The following is a 23,788-nucleotide window of genomic DNA, read 5'->3' as shown; positions in this document are numbered from 1 at the left end:
ATCCAGTGAAATGTTCTCAAGATACAGTTGAGATCAATTTTAGTTCTTTATCTCTCTTTCTGTTTTCAAGATATATTTCTATCTAACTACAAAGCCAGGTGCTAACGGTTAAACTCTTAACGCTGTTTGGAATTTTGCTGTTCACCATAACAGCACTGTATTTTGCTGGCACCCTTGTTTTTGTCCTCAGAGTGCAAGATTTCTCAAGGTAATCATAAGAATACCAGGTTGGAAGGGACCTCAAGGTCCAACCTTTCTTGGCAAAAGCAGTCTAGACAAGATGTCCCAGCACCCTGTCCAGCTGAATGTTAAAAGTGTTCAGTGTTGGGGAATCCACCAGTTCCCTGGGGAGATAATTCCAGTGGGTGCTTGTTCTCATTGTGAAAAATTTTCCTCTTGTGTCCAATCAGAATCTCCCCAGAAGTATTTTGGGCTGTTTCTTAAACATGTTTTGTACATGCAGAGCTACTAGTAAAATCTGTTAGAACCTTCCTTATGTTGAGGTTGTAAGATCTGATCTGTTACTAGTTCATCCCTTTCAGTACAAAGCATGGTGTGATGGAGTCAGTCTGTAAATGTGTCTCCTCTGCTGCTAGCACTGTGAATTAGCAGTGCAGAACACACAAGTTGCATTTAAGAAGAATATGCGGAGATCATAATGCTGTGTGCATAAAACTGGTGTGCTGTTTGTCTGTTTGTAGGAAGTTTTAAGGACTGGATGTTTGTGTAAGCTTTGCTCTGAATCCCTGATCAGAAATTACTAGGATTGCAGTAAAGATTTTGTAGAGCTCCCCACATGTCTTCCTCTTTAAACCCTTCTAAAGGTTATTTTAACTACTTTTAATATCTTCTTGTTTCCATGCAAGTGTTTCACATCTGATCAAGTCTTATTAACTCCATATGTTGCAAGGAGCAGTCCGAGTTTGTTTGTTTGTTTAAGCCTCAGTTAAAGGAAGTTGTATCTTTAAATACCGTACAGTAAGCCTGGAAGAGCTCCACGGAGGGGAAAGCACAGCTGTTCCATCATGGTCCGTCATGGTTTCCATGTGTCCCGTAGGCAATATCTTTCTTATACTCACCTTGTAAAATTACCCAATTCCTTATGCTCGTGGATCTTTAGACTCATGGTAGTAAGTGGGTTTTTTGAATTTTTTTTTTTTTGCTTTTCCCCTTTACCTTGCCTGCATCTTACTCATCTGTTATGGCATGCTCTGGTCCCGCGTGATCCCTCGTAAGTGTAAATGTCAGTCCATTTTCCCTGCAGCCTCTACCATCCAGCTGTAGTTTTCAATGAAGAATTAACAGAAAAGCACAAATTGCTAAAAAAGTTGTTGACTAGCTTCTGACTAGTTAATTTTTCTTTGGATTTAGACACTGCAAAGAACTGAGTATCAGTCAAAGGCATGTTGGAACTCAGTCATCTACCTAACCTGACCTCCTCCTTCTAAAGGAATAAAAAACCCCACTCATATTCAATGACATTAATGAGAATTTTCCCCCCTGCAAACATATTGTAACTGTGAAATAACATTAAAGTTTCTCTGCCTTGTTATGAAGTCTTTAAATGTCAATGCCATTTCTGAGACCATCAGGGCAGATTTAATGGTGGCCAAGGTCAACAAATGCTAACTGGTACCTCTCTTTTAGGGCCTTCAGGGACTCTTAATAGAGTCTCAGCCATGAAGTTAATTTGCGGTGTGGACCTTTATTCTTAAACCTGCTCCTGATGATTATTTTGTACCATCTTCATTCATGTGCTTAGATTTCTTAAAGTTGCCTTGTCTCTTCAGTCAATAAAATAAACTGTTAAACTAAAGGCATTCTCAGGTATTTAATCTTTTGGGTCCTCTTTTTTTTTTTTTTTTTTTTTTTTTCCTTTTTACTTCTGTTTATGGGCTACAGAAGGATAGGTGTATGCTTTCTGTAGACCACCCTAAGCTGCACAGCTCTCATAGGATCCTCTAAGAATACCTTCAGGTCTGCCACCTTCTGCTCTCCTAGTGGGCTGGGAGACTGGACACCTTGAAAGCCTCTTTCTATTGATGCCCTAAATGCTTTATTAGCAGAAGCAGGTGAAGTGGGAAACCTGAGACAGATTGTAGCCACTGAATTATCTTACTTTTCCTTTTCTGTAATATTTCTTGCTGTTGCTGGTCATCCCTTTGTGTTATGTAATATAGATTAAAAGGGCTTTGTAGCCTTTATTTGCCTAGAAAAGTTGCAGACAGGGATGGCATGCTACAAATGATAAATAACAAAACTCTGTCTTTTTGGCAGCATGTTGCGTTTCTGCTTAGTTGCCCTGCCAGCCCCTCTGACTTTAAAATATTTTAATGTCCTGCTCTTTTCACCCAGTCCGAGCACTAGACTTTCCTCAGACATTTAGCACTGACATTAATGCAAATGCCTCCAACTCACTGGGCCCTTTGGGGCGAAACATGACATCCTTCGCTTTCAGTCACATGGCAGAGGGGATATATTTGTATCCACAAGACTGGAAATAATAAAATATCAGTATTCAGGTGCTAATCCATGTTAATTTACATTCTGTGAAGTCTCCAAGAAACTTGTAATTGGTTGTCTTGAAGGGCAGCAGAGTTTATTTGGTATTTTGTTTATTTATAAAAAAATTTAAATTATACATATAAACACTGCGTAGATTCGGATTATATCTCTCTTCTAATCATTGCTGGATGCTTTCTTGAATTCCTAAGTTCTAGTGTTTTGGGGCTTGCAGGCTGTCTTTCCACTCTATGTGGACAATAACACAATGCTTACAAAGCGTTGCCAGAGTGCAAATAATACTTTTCTTTCCGTCAATGGATACCAGATCTCCCTGCTAAACTACTTTCACTGCAGTGGTTTGTTATCTTTAACAAACCTGGCTTCTGCAATTAGAAAAATTAGGTCTTTGTGAAAGATTCCAAAGGCTGGAGGAGCTTAAATTCTGTATGTTATTGAAATTAATGCACAGATCTAGCAAAAGAAATGTGAGTGCCTGATTCACCGCTGTTCTGATGTGCATAAAATCTCAAATGCTTAACTGCCTAGATGAGCCATGGTGCAAAGATACTCTGGGATATAAGTAGGATTTTGATGTCTGTTACATAATATCCACAAGTATAACAAAACCGCTGGAATTTGCTAGCACTGGGTTGACAAATGTGAGTTATAGTTGCTTGCTTTCTTCAGAGTTTTATCAGAGTATAATCACTTGCCCAGCTTAATTGAAAAATCACTTCAGTTTATAGCTGAGTTTAAACATGTTTTGTATTTAAATGACAGCTTTGATGTACAACCATTTTTTACAGAAAGTAGTTGGTTTTTATCTGTGTTTCTGTAAAGATATTTCAAAAACTCTCATCAAATTTCCAGCAGTAAGTAATATCCCATTCAGTGCAAGGTGAAATGTTTTACATCAAATCTCCTGCTGTGTAATGGCCAATCAAAGAGTATTTATAGTGGCTGAATGGATTTTTTGGCTTGGTATTCAAAATTAAACATTTTCAAACCTTAACATTTAATGTTTTTTGCCACTCTTCAAGTTGATTTTATGTAACCCTAGATGCTCACAACTACTTGATACTATGAAGTGACTCATTTTATGCTGAGGATCCTGCAGGCAGTAGTTTTACATTTATTACACTTGTGTAGATGGAATGAAATGTAGGTTTGATAGCAGATTTGTGTCTGTCTTCTGATAAACATTTTTTCAGGTTTGGCTCTATGTCCATGATGCAGGAAGTCTGTTTCTGAGAGAACACGTTTACCAAATGAAATTAATAAGAAAAGATAAATTTTGATAATTCACAGGAAATTGTTTCTCTTATTGCAGGTATACAGTAAGAAGAGCTTATGCCAACAACCATCTTTGGAGCTAGACAGATCCAACGTGGGTATTGGGGGACCTCAAACATTTTATATAAACAGTACTGTATCAAAGGCTGGAAGCCCAGCCTGTGTTGCATGGTCTCAGCCTTTCAGGAATAATGACAATTACGGTACTGAAATCCATTACAACCATCAGATGTGTCTGAAGAAATATCCGGTAGAAAATGACTTGCAGAGAAAGTGTAACAATATGATTTCCCCAGCCAAACAGAAGAACCCTCACCATGAAAAAACAGCTCAGGAGATGGACCAGAAAGCAAATGAATTTCAGAGCACATGCCCTCAGCAAGTGAGTCACAGTTGTGCCTGCAGGCATGTAGGGAGCTCAGGGAGCATGCAAGAGAGCCACCATGTCAGCCAGGTATGTAGAAGACACTCTGGGCCGGTTCGCAAAACCTGTGATTATTCTAGGAGATCTGAAGTTTCTGGGAAGAATAACAGCATGGGGCCTAAAGAACTAGAACAGGCTAAAAGGTTCTATGAAGAAAGAAGGCAGAAGCTCCTTCTGCGGAAAAAGGAGTTGGAAATTGAAAAGGAACACCTCCAACAAGCATTGGCTAAGCAAAAAGTAAAACACTACCTAAACCAACAAATAATACAACAATACCATCTGGATGATGACAGGTGATTTTAAGAAATTTCATTTTTTTAAAAAAATCTAAAATTTCTAATGAACACATGGGCAATAGATAAAGTGGGAGAATGGAACTGATAAGATAGGCAGGACTAGTGGCACAAGTTTTCTAATTGATTTAGAGGAGAGGAGACTTCTTAGTGTATTAGCATATACTGTTGGGAAACAGCATGACAGCTGTGGAAAGCAGCAGAGAAAACCAGTATGTGATAGAAAGAAAGGCATAAGAAAAGCAGGGTGGTAAAACACTAGGTGGGAAGAGAGGAGCAGTAGAAGAAAACAAGAGGTTGATGTTAGTGCTGGCACTTGAAGGAGTGCAAACATTTGGCAAGAAACAATGTCAGTGTGGATGACATAGATGCAACACTCCCCCTTCTTTCCTTGGTGAGGTCAGTTTTAAGTATTGCACCTTCCTAGGTAGGGACTGGAAGATGTGTGTTTTACAGAAGAGATGGAAATTTTTTTTTATATATGGAATATTTTTTTTTTCATATATATATGGAAAGGGAAGGAAGCTCTGTAGCAAGGATATTTTCTTCCCAGTGATGATTGTGCGAGGAAGAATGCCAAGACTGAGGCACAATACATGCTTAAGACTAGAAGAAGGGAAAGGCAATAACCACAGAAATACGGGTTGTGGCTTGAAAAGCCCATGAGTTTGTTGTAGAAGGAGAGGTAACACCTTCCTGAGAATGTAAATGGGGTCTCTGGGAAAGAGTGAGAAACTGGTTTAATGGTATCATGTTACTAGAACGAAGAGGAACAGCAAAAGGGAACAGGTTAAAGTAAGTTGAATTAGCCAGTGTAACTCAGTTGAGTACTAGCATTTCATCACTAGAAAGGGAAAGCAATGGGGCAGAATGTAGCAGTCTTGTAGAAGAAACAATAGGGGTGTTTCGCAAGGTTGATTATTTCTATACTGTTTTAATATGGCAAGTGCTGACAGCATCCCATGAGAGTCTGCATTACATGACACACTTCCTACATTCATATACTCTAACAACCATGGAGGAATATATCACTTTTTCTTAATCCCAGCCCCCTGGTTATTTGTCAAACTCTAAAAGAGAATACTGTAATTTAGGTGGTCTCTTGTATGTTATCTTGGATTTTGGCTTCTATTGAAAATAATGTGTTTATATGGCTTTAAAAATACCTATTTTAAAGGCAATCACAATTGTGTGTGTTGAAAATCTCTGAGGTCACAAACAAAGGATTATGACTTCAGGTGAGAATTAAGTAGGAACAGATGGATTCTTAATCATCAGATACCTTAATTCTATGCATGCATCCCTCTAATGAAAAACAAGTAGAACATGAAGGACATACAGACTGAGGTTTTTGGTGGTTTTGTTACTAATGGATATTTTTTACCATTTGAGGCATCGTAAGTCCAGGAAAAAAATGGACCTTAAATATATCTATAATGATGAGCGTGTTAAAGCTCTTATGCCTATTTTAGCTGTTGTTTTTCTGAAAAAAAACACTTCATGGTTTGCAGAGCTCTAGTTACCTAAAAGAATTCTGTGAAAGAAAATCATATATGATCAATCTGAGGACTCAGTATTTTTGAGATCTCTTTTCAGAGGTGCAGGTGAAAGCACATTTGCCATATTGTAAGAAAATGAACTAGAACATAGCGTGCTTGCTGTTAAAAAATATTCTTTTTTTTTTAGAATTAAATGTTTGATATTTACAGGTAAATCAGGCATCACAGTTCTGTTTCAGTTCTAGGTATATAATTCACTTTTGCACTTGATAGCAGGGTAATTTTATATACTACAAACAATAAAATTTTGTTTAGCTAGGCTTAAATACCATTTGCTTCATTGTCAGGAGGCTCTAACCTAGTTCATCTCTTAAAATCATGACAGTTTAAAAAACAATACAACAAAAATCCATTTCCAGATAGTGGGTTTTTTTGTCTGTCCTTCTGCCTGGGTAGAGTGCTGTTAAGGTCCATTCTGACCTGCTGAGAGTATTGTCATTGAATGATAAGTACAAGGCCTGACCATTTGTAATTATTGGCTATTAACTCTTCCGCTCTTTTAGCGAACGTATAAATGGATCCTTTTTTTTTACCATGCTGCATCATAACTGCATTTTAATTTCCCACATTTTCCTATTTAGCCTCAGGTGAGCATAGTACTTAACAGTTTGCAGTTTCTCTCTATGTGAAATAGTTTCTTGGCTGTGAAAAATGGTGTGCGTGCAGGGAAACGGGCAGTTTAGTGACTCCTCCTGATGCCAACCACAGAAGAGCAGACAAATATGGTGAATCCTGAAAGGAGTAATTTTATTCAAATGAAAAGGGAGAAGTACCTCTGTTGTTGACTTTTATATCTTCATTGAAGAGAAAGAAAAAGGTGGGGTGATCTATTAAAAATAGAGCATCATCTGTGGGCCCACAGTTTCAGGAGACACAACTATCTCAGCCGAATTCTATATTTTATGCAGTATATACATACTGTGGATTCTGTGACCATTTTCTTAAGGGAGCTGGTCCCTGGAAATCAGTAAATGAAAATTTTCTAATCTTTTTCCCAGTTGTAACCCTTAGAAGCAAAGGCACTGGACATGTCAGCCTTCAAAAACAAAAGTATATTTGAAAGTGTGAAAACAATCATGAAAGCTTCTGCATTTAATGTGATTAAGTGCCCTGTTTGTAGACACACAACTCACCTTTTTGTGGCGAGTTCCTGGTGTGATGATTTGACCAGCTGCAAAACCAGCTAACTATGCTTTTTTCAGGTTTAAAGGCCATGTACCCAGTTTGGAAGATGTGCCCATTGATGAAGCACCTGGAGAACTTGCTCTGAAGATGAACGACAACAGCATGGGGCTGAGGTAATTTCTCTCTTCACTTCTAAGTACTTCACATTGTCAGTATATCTTCTTGACAGTGTGGTGTTGGCTGCCAAGTGTGTTTGTTACAGATTAAGAGCTTTTTTCCTGCAGGAAAGGTAAAATTCATTGGCTGTTGTGTTATGAGTCAACTCAATAGTTATGCTGACCCATTATTACTCATGGTTTAGGGGTTGACTTCCTGTAGAGGTCTCAGGTTTTGTGTGTTACTTCTTAAGGGCACTAACATAGCCCAGTGCAAAATGGAGTTTTCACGTAATCTTAGCTTTTGTTCTTTGTTCTAGGTACTGCTTGTTATTTTTTTTCAGTTATGATCTGAACGACTCTTTAGTCTTGATTTGGACCTGATGTAAAAAATACATTATCCTTTAACTCCCAGATAGAAACGATCTTTTCTAATTGGTAACGGTTACCTATTTTTTTAAACAGTGCTGTCTTGCACCTCTGCTTCAGTGTGATCAGAGCAAACTACCACTGAAATAACTGGAAGTAGATTTAAGCCAATAATTAGCTTTTTATCTCAATTTTGCATGCTATTTAAAACCTTAATCAATACATTATTGTGTTTTCTTTCTATCCTACCTTGCTGCATTTCCTGTTACCACTGGAAGAAGATTCAGTCTTATTAGAAAAGCAACAAATAAAAACTGTGGATTTGACAGAGTTTTTCTTCCTTTCTCAAAAAGTGACAGCTTCTTGTTCTGTTTCAAGTATAGATGTTCCTTTGACCAAAGTATTCCCTGTTTGGTAGACAAGATGAGCAGCTGTCCTCTGAATGGTCCCTTCTTTAGTGACAAGAGAAGACTTTAAAATAATAAGCTTTTCTCTCCGCTATAAGAATACTGGAAGAACTGTTTGCTTATTTATAAACCAAGTGTCCGATGCATTATTTTTCCTTTTTTTTTTTAACATGAATTGATACTGATTTATTTTTTTTTTGAGATTCCTTTTTCAAGGAATAGGACTTCTTTCTCTGGAACAGTTGTTAGTTTTATTGGAATACTTTGCTGCTTAACCAGGTGTTTGGCTGCTGTGAATAACTGGCATATCCTTATTGTATTCTGATGCTTTTTTATTTCATTTTCACATAGACTGAAGTGATCAAACTGTAACAAAAGAGATGGAGAGTTATGATATGTTTAAGATGCAGTAGCATTAAGCCCCTTGGAGGAAAAATGTAACCTAGAACATCTGTAGGGTCTCTTGTCAACAGTTTACCAAAAAACTGTAAAAATCTACACAGCCTAGCAGGAAAGATGAGAAAAACCTGTGCTGTTAACAAAATGAGAGTTCCAGATTTCAAAAGGTTCCCCACCCGCTCTTCATTCCTCTGGTTTAATTTAGTATAATTTTTCAAAGTTAATATGTGTTCGTGGAGTCTCAAGTTGCCATGCCAGCTGGTTACAAAGTTTGGCAGCAAAACACTTGGAAGTTTTCTTCCTATATGCCATCTTCAGTTTCGCAAAGGTTACCAGATGAACGGTCCCTAAATAATTTACTCTAATGTAAGGCTGGAAGAGGCTATGGAAGACAAGTCCATTTGTCTCTTTTATGCGTTTGAATATGTAAGTGATGTTTTCTTCAGTTAACGAGAGAGTGTGCAAGTATGTGGCTAGAGCTTAGAAAGGAGAAAGAGCTGATAGGAATACATCTGGTTTTTTGACAGTCTCTTTTTTGGTTTTTGTTCATTTTTGGAGGGGTTGTTTTTATTGTTATTTGTTTTTTAATTGACCTGCCAAATGGTTCTTGTTATAGAAAATGCTGTCAGAACCCAAACAGAAAATCAGCCCTCTCTGACTTTCAGTTCATACATTAGAGCTCCCCTAGCAAACCTCACAGCATGAAACTTGATTTCAGTCTTCAAATAAGCAAAACTTAGCTTAAAAATATCCTGGTATTTTAGAGGAAATGGTGAAAGCCCTTTAAAATACTAAACTTGCTTAAGTGATATGTTGGAGTTCAGAAGTAAAATAAATAATATAATCAAGGACTGAAAAACATAGGGTTTTTTATAATTAACAGCTCATTTTGAGTTAATTATCTACAATTACGAAAATCTAATTGCAATTTATTCTCTACTATCTGTGGGAAGAATCGTAGGCAAGGGAATGTGCATCACTGCCAGGCTTAAATGCTATAGGATGAGTACAAATAATAGAGGAGCCTTTAATGAAAAACAAAAAGCAAATAGGAGCGTGCAGCTGTGCCAGGCTATTGAAAGGTAATTGTAGTCAGAAATGAGATATGTACTTTAAAAGGCATCTTGTCATCTCCTGTAGGGATTAATTTTTCCCCTCCTTGAAAAAGGAAAAATAGATTCCATGAGCAAATGCAGTATGGAGTTTGATTTCTGATACAGATTTTGGTCATTGTCTGCCTGTGAAAAGAAAACTTTTATCTCTGGCACTACAACAAGCTATAGCCAAATTTTCTAACAGAGGCCTGTTTAGTTTTCTCTTCTAAATATGCCCTTATGTTTTTTTCATTATCAAAGTCGGCAAGCGTTGTCCATTTCAGCCTCTTTGTATGGCTCTGGTATGAATTTGCAGTGTTGAATTTGTCACTTCCCTGCTGGGTATGTTGAGGAATTGTTGGGAAGAAATGTGTCTGTCACATGTGTCAGCATGCAGCTGGGCCAGCGTGTGGGACCTGAGAGTCTTCAGATGTAGTTCTCTCTAGTTCTCTAAGGTGCGGCAGTCAGAGCAGGTTTTACTGAGGATGGTTTTCAGTAGCTTGGAGTGCTCCTAAGTAAGCCCACAGCCGATTTTCAACTATGGAGATAGTAACTTGTACAGTTAATGGCAAGTTTTCTGGTTGTCTGTATAACTTCTTTTCAAGTCTGTCCCAGTGTGCAAGATGCTTTAAAATGCTCAAAATAACAACATAACCTGATGCATTTGTTTAGCATAAAACAGCCTTTTACAAAGCACTTTCCATCCCTCAGATGCAGATGCTCGGTACATGCTCAAGTACCCACTCCATCCCTATTCAGTAGGATCAGTACACCCGGCACCTGCTTTTGTGTGTGCTCCTGATGTCTGCATCTGGGAGAGGAATTTTAAAACAATCCACTCTTCTCTATTTAATCTTAACTTTGGATCTGAAGGTCATGGAAATAAGACCTATGTAATAGCACAAACTAGAGAAGATACGGTTTGCTACTTTGTGAGCACCCCTCCCTAGAGTTGTGCTTTGTGCCTAAATCTTAACATAGAAGATACCCTGCTTTTCTGATTCTTAGGTTTCCTATATGGCTCTGCCAGTACAGCTTTCTACTGCCTTCTCTCTAACATACATCTTACCCTCAGGTTTCACACAATACTGCCACTGTACCTCTACACGGACCTGTGCAAAACATTATGAATAGGGATTGTTGGATACAGCAGCTATTGTATGAGTTTACAGTTATCTGCAGGCACTCTTTCAATGTATGCTACCTGGTTAAAGGATTTCTTTCCTAGAGTATCAAAGATTTGCAGGTGGAATTCACCACCTTTAATTTCATTGAAGGCCTTTTATGTTTGTGTTCTTCATTGTATATCACCCATGTGTATTTTTTCCAGTTTCTGTTTTTAGTTAGTTGAAAATATCAAACAAAGAATTCAGCAGTACTTCCCTCCTATTTGAATGCTCATTGCTATGGTGATAGTTCCAGGAGGGAATGCTGTCAGGGGTCTTTTAAAAGATTTTTATGTTTCTGGTGTAACTATTTTTATTATCTTGTGAGAGAAGGTGACAATTATCTCTTGCTCCTTGTTTAATGCTATGTTATGAACTCGATTGTTTTTTGTGGCTTGTTAGACATGCAGGCATCTTTCTATGGTGATGTGCAAGCATACTTCTGTGTTTTTTGTCCAAATATTCAACGCAATTAAATAGTTGTGCAGAGGAATGCAGACTCGCAGCTCCCCCTGCTGTCCCAGGCATATCTAGGTTTGCTCACACAATCTCCTCCTCCAAGTAATTTAAAAATAAAATTAAAATCACACACAGTCACACAGCTCTGCCACCTCTGACCTGACTTGTGCTGGCCCCATTACTCACGTTTTTGAAGGGAACTGATATTTTAAAACTGGTGGCAATGGTAGCACCCATTTTGTTTCCTATTTGGAGTTTTTTTGTCAGTTCTCCTTCATGCCAGCGTACGTCACCTCCCGTTACTCTTGTCCTGAGCCTCTGAAGGAGGAAACCATCACCAGTGCCACAGTTGACTCATTGTCCAAGACCACCCAGGCTTCAGTTCATCTATGAGTTGTCCTTGGTCTCTTGAGGTGCATCTATGTAGTTGGCCAACTTTTAGGAATGTATTGAATACAGTTTGTTGGGATTTTTTTTTTTCATCTATTTGCTGTTTTGGCAGACTGGCACATTAAATTGGGCTGAAATCAACTGTGCTTGCAAATGGCCCATAAAAATCTGTGTATCTGGATGCCACTTACTCACTTGTTAGTGCTCCTTTTAACACCCAAGTTCCTTTCTTGTTCCAGATAATTTTACATTGAAGTTTGTATCATTTTTAGATAGGATATTTGTGGAGCGAACACTTGTTTGGCCAGTAAAAAAAGTGCTTGCAGATCTGCCAATAATGCAAATGCTGAATTAGGTGCAGATAGGAGGTTTTCTTTCTTTCATGGTGTTGTCTGGCTATACATAGGCACAGCATCCCTCCAACAGATGGCTGCCAGTTGTGACGTAGCAGGAGAGTACAGTTGGTGTTAAATACACATTTTTGCTTCATTAGTGCCACGTGCAGAGCCTGAAGGTAGTAGGTTTTCTTGTGCAGGGTGAAGTCTTTTGTTCTGATGTGGTTACTAAAAGCTTATTGTGGCGATTTTTTACATATATCAATGCATGCTTTTTTTTGCCTTTTTTTTTTAAGGTAGGCAGTGATCCTTTATCAGACTGGGGAGTGAGGAGTTCATTTCTGCTGACCTGGTTGCTTCACTAATCTCATTTTCGGGTTTGCTTTCAACTGTGACAGGGTTTTGAAGCCGCCTGTCTTACGTTTGCCTAAATTATGCTGATTCTGTCCTCATGATTACGTATGCTGCACACAGCAGTATTACATCATCTCCATTACAGTCTAAAGTAACCTTGAGCAGGAAGCCTACTGATTAACTGGAGGTATAAGATGCAAGTAGTAGATACCATAAGTAGTTTCTGTAGGCAGATGGAGCCAACCTGTAGGTGAGGTCTTCAAAAAGCACAGGAACTCTGGTGTTAGAAACACTGCTAAGCGTAGGATGGCAATCAGTGAAAATAGGCTTGCTAAAACTCAAATGCTTTGGTATTTTCACAAAACTTACATTTCCTGCCAGTCTTCTGCATGAGTATAGTTCTGTAATATCACATCAGAACTGAAAATGCTCAGAGATTTTTTTTTTTCTTTGGGTTGAAATATTTAAAATTCATGCGTCTCCTGAAGGAGTTTGTTCCTTGCCAACACTTGCAGACAGTGAGAGACATTTTTGCAAGTCATTTGCAGATGCCTCCTTTACAGGAAAATGTAGACACTGTTAGTTTACTGCCTGAATTGAATTTTGAAAACCTGAATTCTATTTTTATAAATTGGAGTGGATTACTTTTTCAGACATAACATTTTGTTACTTTTTATTTTTATATATAATCTTGGATGAAGAGAGAATTATGTTTAATCTAGATATTCATATGTCCCAGAAATTTGTGAGTTGGAAAAGTTAAGAAAAATCTTATAAAACAAAATGTTCTGGAAGGTAGTTTTAAATTAGGAGATTTTAAACCCACCCTCACAACTTTCATGCCATTTAAAAGCTTATATCAGAACTGATGGGGCAGGACTAAGAACAAAAGCTATTGGTATTATGAAGTTAAGAAATCAGCTGTACCCTGCTGTTCTCGCCATGATCATGGCTGCACTAAGCTAAAACCCACTCCCCCACCCCTCTTGTGACCTTGGCTGCACTTCAGCACACAGAGGATTGATGCAAAAGGCAAACTCCGGTAAATACTAGATTCTGCCACTTGCAGATATAGAGACTACATATAAAGATAATGGCACGCATGCTCTCGCTTGCTCTTCAGCTCTCACTTCCTCTGAAGTGTACTTTGTATATTTGCTACTGAATTGTTCTGACATAAAACTTTCTGGACTACGTACTGGTGTGTTGAGCTGAACTCTGGCTTTGCATGGGTGCTGAGGCTTTGCAGAACTACCCATTACGTTTATAACAGTGCTAATTTTTGAGAGCCACACGGAGAAAATTTTAGATTCAGCCCAGCTGATTTGTTCTTCACACTGCTCCTGTGGTGAAGAGGATTGATTTTTGTGTTTCTTTTGATATTTGGCTTCCTTTCCTCTGGTACTCAATGCTTCAGGCCTTAATCCTTTAACCTTGAATCTGAGCATCAAGGCTTCAGGAGGGATCAGGCCTTTTGATGGAGAGAGAATGTCTTTTGTTGTACCAAATGGTTGGCAGTGGTATAAGGCAAGACAGCTCTCCAGACAGTATGTATTTCTCTGTTGTGTTAAAAGACTATAAACAGAGGGTGGGTTTAGTGGGGATTATAAATAATCTAGAGGAAGGTGGGGTATTAGAAGCAATGGAAAAGAGTTAATGACTTTTTCTTTAACTTTTCACCAATAACCAGTGTATCATGACAGATGTGTACTGGGTTGCCAAATGCTATAGTCTGATTTGGGTAACAGTTCAAAGCTCAGCGTGTCATGGAAATGGCAGTGTGGTCCCTGATGGAGCAGGGGAAAAAAAGGCTTTTCAGCTTCTCAAAGGGCAGTATTTGTGGAAGCAGATGCTTGCTTGCCCTACCCAGCATAAAGAACACTTCTGCGGGCAGCCGGGAGAGTTCGTACTGCTGGATTTTTATAGGATCATTAATTATATGTTATAAGGCAGCTAAGCATGGCATTCCTAACTCGATGAATTCCATTATGAATGGCCTTTTCATATTCTTCATCTCATTATATTAAATGCATGTGACCTGAAGTTTAGCTAAAGTTATTGTTCGGGTTAACTTTCATTTAGTGGTTGCCCTAGTTTTAGAAACAGTATGATCTTTAGATTTTATGGAGGGACAGGGTTTTTTATGCATGTTTTTGCAGCACTATTTTAGATAATTTCTTTTGGAACTAGGTAGGAACCTCTGTGTGGTGGCAGGGAAGGGATTTAGTTGCTCCTTGATTTGCCTGGAGATTTCTGTACCCATGTCCCTGGATGACAACATCTAGTTACATGGATTTGGCTCTCATCTCTCTGCCAATAACTCTTAAACCCTCTGCTCTGTTCCATCTAGTCTTGCATATCTGACTGCCTCCCTGACATATAATCCTGTTTTTTTTGCCTTCAGATCATTTTTAATCTCGCCAAAACAGTACGTCTTACTTTCGCTTCTGAATCACTCTTCACTTCCGATTTTGATAACACCACATCCTCCCTGTCACTCAGACTTGTAACCTTGGGGTCACTCTCCTTCTCCATCCGCATCTGGGCTGCTGACAGCTATTGCAGCTTCCTCTCCTTTGCAGCAAAAACACACCTTCAGTGTGTCAACAGTTAAAACATCACCCCTTGCTCTAGTCCTTAATCTTCCACCTTGACAACTGTAAAGTCGTATTTGACTGCTCGATATTCATTCTCCTCCTTCAAAATAAGTTTTCCAAACTGGTATCTTGGCTGCTTATTCAGATCTTGTCACTGTTGCTTCTCAAACTCTTTTGAAGACCAGTTGTCCACAGTATCAGTCTTTTTCTTTTCTTTTCCCCACAGCTTGAGTGCTTTTTTTTCCTCCCATCCTCAATCCTAGTGTGGTAAGTTTCAAACTAGTGCATCTATTTCCACTGACTACAAAGATGGTCTCTGCCTGATAAGTCCACCTAAAATCTAAGTCATACTCAACAGATATCACCACTGTCCTAGGGAGAGAAGTATTATAACTCAACTGCAGTGACAAATTTATCAGCTGTTCTGTGTAGAAAAGTTTACATATGCCTTCTAGCACAGGCAGGAGTTTGAAACAAAACAATATGCAAGTATCTTCAGTCTTCTGCCAGTAGTGCTATGCTTCACCTCTTCATGTAACTAACATGCCATTCTGTTTGACTGATAGGTAGTTAATCCTTTTTTACTTTTTAACTTGGTGCCCCCTTAATCTCCCTCTCCATCTTGCATCCTTTTTGAGAAAATCATGTTTCTGAGAGATGGGCTAAATTTATTTACTGGCTGTAGACTCAGTAGAGCTGAGGTGGTTTAACAACACAAAAAATGCAGGCTCTTAAACCCACATCACAGTGTCAGAGTGGCACTGGTAGCAACAGCTCTGGACAGACATTTCCAAACAGGTTATAACAAAGTTGTGTGAAGGTAGAGTTCTAATACCTAACATCAGTAGCAGTAAGACGGCAAGAATCACTTGTGTCTGGACTAACAAAAATGGGGTGTATTTGTCATGTTCGGTTTCTAGGGGCAGGGAACGAGCAGCCCAGATCCTGGGTAGAACCCACAGCTTCACTTAACACAGCCTCATCCCAGGGTGTCTTCCCTTTATTCCTTCCCTTGATACTGGACATCAGAGCATGCCAATACATATCTCACTGATGTGTACCTTGTAGCAAGCCAATAGTTTCTGTGTGGTTTCAATTCTATCATGTCTCTTTATTTCCTGAATATGAGTACAAAAATATATAAAATCTATTCCGTAAACATCCTGGTTGAGTCAATATTCACTGGTGCTGACACATTCACATAAAATCCTTAATCATAGAGTGACCATGTCCCACAGATGTGACTTAATCATGGAAAAAAGGCTGATGAAGTGTAAAGATCCGTCAGGAGTGTTGTTTTCAACAGAAGTTGGATGTTGTATGACACTGTTTTAAAAGATCCTTGCATGAGAGCATTTAGGATGCCTTGTACATTTATAGTTACCGATCTGCTATATTCTAATGTGTCATTGTTTTTGATCGCTATAAAACAAGAATCAAAACCCATGTCAGGTTTATATTTGGCTGGGGAGCCAGTGAGGTGCGAGGAGACATGTTGGCATCATGTTAGAGCTGTGCTTTATACCTGGGCTGTGCCAACACACAGAACCTTTGATGGCTTTTGGCATAAAAGTATTGCAGTCTCCAGATTCACTAGTCCCAAGATTTGTAACACACTGACACTAACAGACCTGTATAACCCAGAAAACTGTGCTTAAAATGCTTGATTCAGTCTTCATGTCATATAGATAAACATGATTAGAATAAGAGGACAGAATTGTCATGGACAGAGATGAGTCCTGTAAGGGTGCCCCCATGTTGGATTCAGTGTTAGTTGTTCCTAATCATTAGAGAAATCAGATTGAAGGACAGCAGCCTCAGAAGAATAGGAGAGATAAATCCTCTAATTTTGTTTATTATGGACTTTGATGCATTTATAAAAGGATTTCCCTGCAACATGTTCCCTGATATCTGGCAACCTGTCAGTGACCCCTGGAAGGTCACGTTGGGATCCTTAGGGGTATGTGTATTTGCCAGGGTTAGTGGTTATTAATTTTCATTGCTATCAGTGTGAGAAGTTTGTAACTTCATGTTCCTTCATTTCCTCCCTTAGAAACCAGGGATGATAATTTATCATGACAGTATCCTGAATGTTGAAAATCAGCATCTATCGAGTGCAACACTGTCAATGAACAGAAGCAGCTGTAGATATTATGTCTCTTATAATGCTTCTGCCCACATACAGGCACTACAGGATCCTCCAGAGCTTTACTTTCTGTGCATATGTGACTTCATAATACCTATACAGAAGAGTGCAGTCTTAAATATCTGTTGCTTTAGGTAGGCATCTCTTCAAAATGTCTTGTTAGTAGGGCATACTGGAAACCGTGGGAGTACCTACTTTTCAACTCCTGTTGCATCCCTCTTCTGCTATATCGTCACTTTACCTTAGCAAATGATTGCTCCATGATGTGATCCATGGTCAGAAAAATGACTTTTGCAATTGCTGCTCATTTACTGAAAGCTCCTGTTATCAACACCTATCTGCCTGTCTGGAAACTCCTATGGAGGAAAGAGTGCTCACGTACTGATAGTCTTAGCACAGGAAAACATTCTTGCACCACTCAGGTGCAGCTTGCACACTCAGGCCGATCTCTGCAGCAACAGCTCAGCCACAGCCTGTTTTGCAGTGCAGCCCATCTACTGTGGAGTCTTTTGTTCTGGGTGAGCCAAGTTGAAAAGGGATGATGCATTGTTCTTCTATGTCTTTATCACAATCAAATTGCAACCTAATTTGGAGGGGTGTTTGCTCAAGAGATAGCTTTCACAGGGCATTTAAATGGGCACCTTGTGAATGGGGCTGGCTCTCAGCCAAACAATAGTGATACTGGATGAAGCACTAAGGTATGTGATTCTCCTTCTGAAGGAGAGGGTCATGTGGCTTGATCTACTGGAGAAGTTTGGATTTAGTTCAAAAACTTTGTTTGTCCTAAACAGGCTTTTGCATCATTCCTTATGGTACTTTCAATGGTGACAGCTAGGCAGGCATTTCAGATATACAGACACTGTTTTGAAGGATTGTTTTTATACCTATGACTTGACATTTACATGACTTTCTTTTGTGAAGGCTGACAGCACTGCTTGCTGGAACGACAGCTGCTCTGCTCTACTCTATAAGAAAGGCCAAACACACAATCACAGCATTTTGTCCTTCTAAAGCTTTGCCAGTCTGCTTTCTGTGGCCATTTCTCTATGACTGTCTGAAAACGTTTATGTTGGAATTTTCTTTGGATTCAGAAGAGAAGAGAGAAAAGTAATAAGATCTCATTTGCTGTTTATTAAGAAAACAGATATGTGGGAAAGATGCTGGTAGGGCGTTGAAATATAGCTAACTTAGAGCAGAATCAGGACAGGTCTTCAAAGGGAAGACATTAATATAATTTTAGATGGAATTTAGCTTAGTAGTTGCTACAAATGGACCTCTAACTGTGTATATTAAGTGAAGTCTCGACTTCATTGAAGATAAAGGCAGTATTCTGATTGATTCAATGAGGCCAGGGTTTCACCTATGGCTGGTATGATCTAATAGGTCATTGCTAATTAAGAGCATATGTGGCCTTAATTCTTGCTGGTGGAATTAAATATCTGAGCACCAGTCACTGAGGGAATTGGGAAGGGAACTGGTCTCTAAAAGAGTGGTCTGGAGAAGCTGTGCAGTAGATTACTGTACCCTGGTACAGCCTGATATATGGAAGAATTTTTAGCATAGTAGCTGGTATAACTCCTCCAAGATAAAAGAAAAGTAAACCAAATACAGTAGGTCCAAGAGAGACAGTTTAAGAGGAAAAAAAAAACCCAAACAACCAACCGACAGAGAAACCTGATAGTCATAGGCATTACTGGGTTTGAGGGCACTGAGCCTGAAGAGGACTGTAAGAGATGAAAACTCTGCATCACTCCCCAGCAATATATTGTGTGCATAATAACATAATAGATTTTAGGCAATCACTGCCTGTTTTGTATGATAAAAAATTCTTTTTTTACAAGCAGATTTGTTAATATTTCCGTTTCAGAACTCTTTCTGGCTTATGAAGTGTTCCCCTACCTGTCCCTGCCCTCCTGCCTTTTTCCTAGGAAAATATGTGAAAAAGGAGACTTCGCCCTGAAGATCATGGACCTGTTGGAGCAGGTTCAGAGCAGAGCCACAAACATGATCAGAGGGATGGAACGCCTCTCCTATAAGGAAAGGCTGAGAGAGCTGGGGATGTTCAGCCAGGAGAAGGCTCCAGCACACCTTACTGCAGCATTTCAATGCGTAAAGGGGACTTATAAGAAAAATGGAGACAAACTTTTTAATAGGATATGTGGCGATAGGTCAAGGGGTAATGGTTTTAAACTAGAAAAGGCTAGATTCAGAGATACAGGTCAGATTCCTAGATACAAGGAAGACATTTTTTTTTACTGCAAGGGTGGTGAAACACTGGAACAGGTTGCCCAGAGAGGTGGTAGATGCCCCGTCCCTGGAAACATTCACAGTCAGGTTGGATGGGGCTCTGAGCAACCTGATGTAGTTGAAGATGTCCCTGCTCATTGCAGGGGGATTGGATTAGATGATCTTTAAAGATCCCTTCCAACCCAAACCATTATTCTATGATTCTGTGATCTCAAAACTATAAACAAACATGCTCTTTAGAAGCAAAGCAGCTGTTTCTTACTAACATACACTGGATCCCAGAAGTGTCATTAACATTCCAATCCATCTAACTTAAGTGTCAAAATGCCAGGCCACAAAATCTCACTCCAGGCTTGAATATGGCCTTCAAGGTCTGTATTAGAATATATTTTTCCTGCTTTTTAAAGGAGAGGAAAATTTTTAAGCTTAGATTTTTATCAAGCACTCTGTTTCAGTATGATAAGATATAGATTTTTAATGGTATTTTTTTTAAGGTTTTTGATCTGCTGACATGAGCAGATTGGTTTTTGTGGGAGAGTGGAAAGGTAGTGGTGTTCAGGATGAAAGATTGACTTGAAATTCATGCTGTACTTTCCTCCTCACCTGCAATGCTCTTACCTCTCTTCCAGCTTGGCCGTTCTGTAGATTTGCACACCCTATACAAAGCAGTAATGAATGAACCAGTCTGCCTCCTATTTCCCATGCGCTGGCTCTGCTGGCTTCTATATCTTGATGTGTTTCTCCCCAGCTCTGCTGGAAAGAAGGCACAGACTGTGTCCCCTCAAAAGAGGATGCCAGGTTGCAGATAGAGATGTGCTAAGGAGGGATGTAAGCTCCACCTCTGTTGTCAGGGTTTTCCTCATGATTAGGTCTAAACAGACATAACATGGTGTATGCACTAATTTCAGGTGTCTCCTTTGCTCGGTGAGTTGAGTGTTTAGGAGTCAGTTCCAGTTCTCTTCGACCTCTGCTGGGTCCAGGGGCCCAGCTTCTTTACTGCATCAGTTTCTTAACTTCTTTGCCTTGTGGATTAGGGTAATCACACCACCCTACCTGACACATTGTTGGAAAAAAAATCGGAGACACTTGGTAGTTGTGGAAGTAGGGGCTTTACAAAGAATAACACAGTACACTTGACAGGACTAAAAAAAGTTGGTTATTCAGGAGACCACTGTTGTTGCTTCTTAGATCCACTCATCCAGAGTCTGCAGTCCTTCTTTCTGCAAATATTTTTTTCGTTTGCCATGCAGACAACCAACTTCCCAAACAGTCCAACTTTGGAACTGGTGGCTTTCAAAAGTGTGATTTGATAATTTAATTTAAACTGATGTAAATTTGGACCCCTGCTGAATAGAAGATCTTGTGGGATATTAACACCTTCTCTTTGTCCCAGCACTTGTGACACTGTTGCTTTATACCAAGCTGACTCTGGAAGCTGATCTGGCTGAAAGCTCTACCAGCCAAAGTGGTGGTGGGGAAGCAATTTTCAGGCTGTTTGTCAAACTGCATCTGAAATGGCAATACAGGTTCCAGCTACAAAAACGTATTGCTTGGGTTGTCTAATTATCACCAGTTTTGCATCATTAAGTGTTACGCATTCTTGGCCTGATATAATTACAACAGATTGCGCACATGAACTGTTAATTATTTTATTTTTAAAACAGAAATTGTCGAACAGGAAAATAACATTCCAGCATGTTTGCTTTTGGAGCTGACCTACCACAGCAGTCTCTTAGTTTGATGATGGTTAAACTTGCAAGCCCTTTCCTCAACAGGGTGCAGTAGGGTACCATTAAGGCAGCCATCTGTTGATCATACATACTGGAGGCATGAATTGCCTCACATTTTGGGTTTCTGACTAGTTATAATGTCATGTTCTCTGGATGCCACTGATCTGCATTGAAAAATGCATGGGAATATAGAGTTCACTGAAAGGTCAGTGTCCAAATTTGGGATTGATGGCTGGGAACTGATCAGATGTGTGCTAGGTATGGAGCAGGGAGGAGATGAAACCTTGTGGGCGTACACATGCTGGTAGTAAATGCTGCTCTGTAGCAAGAGTCTTAACTGCTTGAGTTGTTTAGCAATTCAATAGTTCTGTAAAACTCCATTTGCAGGCCAGGGCTACCATTATGTTGGATTGATTCATCAGGATGAGCAGCTATAGCAAGTTAAATTCTATCACAGTTTTCCTGCATTAATTTAAAAATGAATTTACTTGGCTCTAAATGGACATTTGTTTTAGTATCTTGAAGAACTGACTTTTCTCTATTAAAGCAGAATAATGTATCTATATGGTGCCCTAACTTGAACAGTACATAAAGATTAGTAAATAAGACCCCATTAAAAATACTTATAATGTAAGTAACATGGGTCCCAATAGCCTTTCTAATGTCCATTAATGCTTATTCTGAGGATCAGAGCTCATTTTACTGAGCCATTTAGTCAAACCGTGTGATTATTTAGAAAGTTAATTCATGCATACTAAAATCTAGCTTAAGTAATGCAGAGGGTAGGAGGTAAAACTCTATGGAGACGATAGTCCTTTTTGTTATTTAATGATCAGCCATAATTAACTTGCAAATTTGAAATAATTAGAACAAATTAAAGGTATTTAACTTTGCCTCCCTAAAGAAAAATTCAAATTGCACCAAATGCAGCTTTAAATTATTCAAGTCTCAGAGGTCTGTGCTGGGTTTTTTTACAATGCCTTTTCTATGATGAGAATACCAATCTGCTTTTTGTCAGAAAGCATCCTATCAAGTAATTGTTCTTTGTGTCTAATAAATGACAGCTATTCTTCTTTGTAAAAGTATTTCAGTCTCTGAAGACTACATCAGCATTTCCATGGCATTTTAATTCAATAAAACAAAAGGTTAATGTTTTTCTACTTTTTAAGGAATGCAAATACTAGCAGTATTCAATGGTTCCTGAATGACATTTAAAATTTGCCATTCACGCTCAGCAGGGATATCGCGATATGAAGTGCAGACAAAATGGAAAAAAAATGTTCAAGGTGTGTTTTCCTTTGTTGGTGATGTACTTTGATATTCATAAGGAGGCCACAGTGCTGAGACTCACCTCTTTTCTGGTAATGCTACTCTACAACTCCTGCCTTTAGTATGTAGGTTAGGTGGGTTAATAAGGTCTTTATTTAGACAGTCTTCACTGTTGTGTAGTTTCAGGGAGTAGCATGAAAATTCATACAGGGCACAACGATATCCAATGAAGTCCCACTAACCATGCTGCATTTGAGTGATGGATTGTGGGATTTAAAAGTAGAGAAGGACCTGTTTTGTCATTTAATCTCTCTAGCTGTACGTGACCAATCCCCTTGGACCATACATTAGTTTTAAATTTTTCAGGTTGCAGTAGTCACGTCATTCATTTAACTAATTATTCCACAGGTTAATAAGTAACTGTCTTCTGAAATAAGTTGAGGGTTTTTTTCCTTATGTTTTCTTTGTTTGATTTTGGTTGGTATTAAATTTTTGTATCTCTCTGCATGATCCCTTTCCCTCCTCAGTCTGCACACCTCTCAGATTGTGTGTCATTTTAAGATCGGACTTCCTATCCTTGAGCAAAACTTTACTGCGAGCTTTCTTTTATTAAAGACTAAAGAACCAGGCACTAATTACTTGTTTAGTGTGCTGTAAATGCAAATACACTTGCTTTTGTTATTTCTTCATAAATTAGCTTCTTTAACTTCTTGGTGTCTGTTTCTGTTTGACTTGTCTCTGCCATAGCATTACTTAAACCAGAACTCAGTATTCTAGAGGTAACTGCACCATGTAAAAGGTATTCCAGTGAACCAGTCGAGTGATCACCTCCTCATCTACAAGCCAAAGGTCATTGTCTTCACAGAAGATCTGTAGGTTATAATTAAATGTACTTTAAAAACTCCAAAAGCATCCAAATAATGACAACCTCAGTGTTTTTAAATGCTGTTAATCATCCAAGTACGGGCAAATGGAATATCAAGTCCTGTATTATCAGAGAAATGTGGTCAAGTATTACACCTTTAAGCCTCTTTAAACAGTTACTGGGGTCCAAACCCATCTCTTCCTGTACTCTGGGTTGCAGGAGTTAGTAGGTTAATAATTTCACATCATTCAAATAAGATACTAATTTAGTCTACCATAAATTTTAATAACACTGCAGTATTATTAGCGGCCACACAGTTTGAAGCCCTAAAGTAAACGGAGGTTATTCAGAGAAGTTTTATCCAACACTTCAGTCAGTTATTACAGGTCATAAGCCATTATATAATGTTCTGCATTAATAATACAGGAGTAATACTAATTGTCCAACAGGCGCAGTGGGCCCTATTAAACAATGGCTTATACAGCACATTGATTTGAAACTTTTAATTTAGCTATTATTTTCTGATGGGAACATCGGATACCTGATTTTTTTCTCAGATGTACAGTAACTTCAGTAGTGTAAGCTTTCAGGTAAAAGATTCTTGTGA

General features: G+C 38.8%; 1 protein-coding gene across 4 annotated transcripts in view; it reads left to right on the top strand.

The window, feature by feature from the left end:
• KIAA1328 (KIAA1328 ortholog) overlaps positions 1-23,788 on the top strand; it is a 175,793-nt gene that overhangs the window by 112,850 nt on the left and 39,155 nt on the right. For all 4 annotated transcript variants that reach the window (XM_074932616.1, XM_074932615.1, XM_074932618.1 and 1 more), the window contains 2 exons: positions 3,836-4,515; positions 7,277-7,372. In XM_074932616.1, the coding sequence (XP_074788717.1) occupies positions 3,836-4,515; positions 7,277-7,372 (776 nt within the window). The remainder of the gene's footprint in view (positions 1-3,835; positions 4,516-7,276; positions 7,373-23,788) is intronic.

Source organism: Athene noctua, chromosome Z (assembly GCF_965140245.1).
Source record: "Athene noctua chromosome Z, bAthNoc1.hap1.1, whole genome shotgun sequence".
Lineage (NCBI taxonomy): Eukaryota > Metazoa > Chordata > Aves > Strigiformes > Strigidae > Athene > Athene noctua.
Note: the sequence above shows the minus strand (reverse complement) of the source record. Positions and strands in the feature narration are given on the sequence as shown.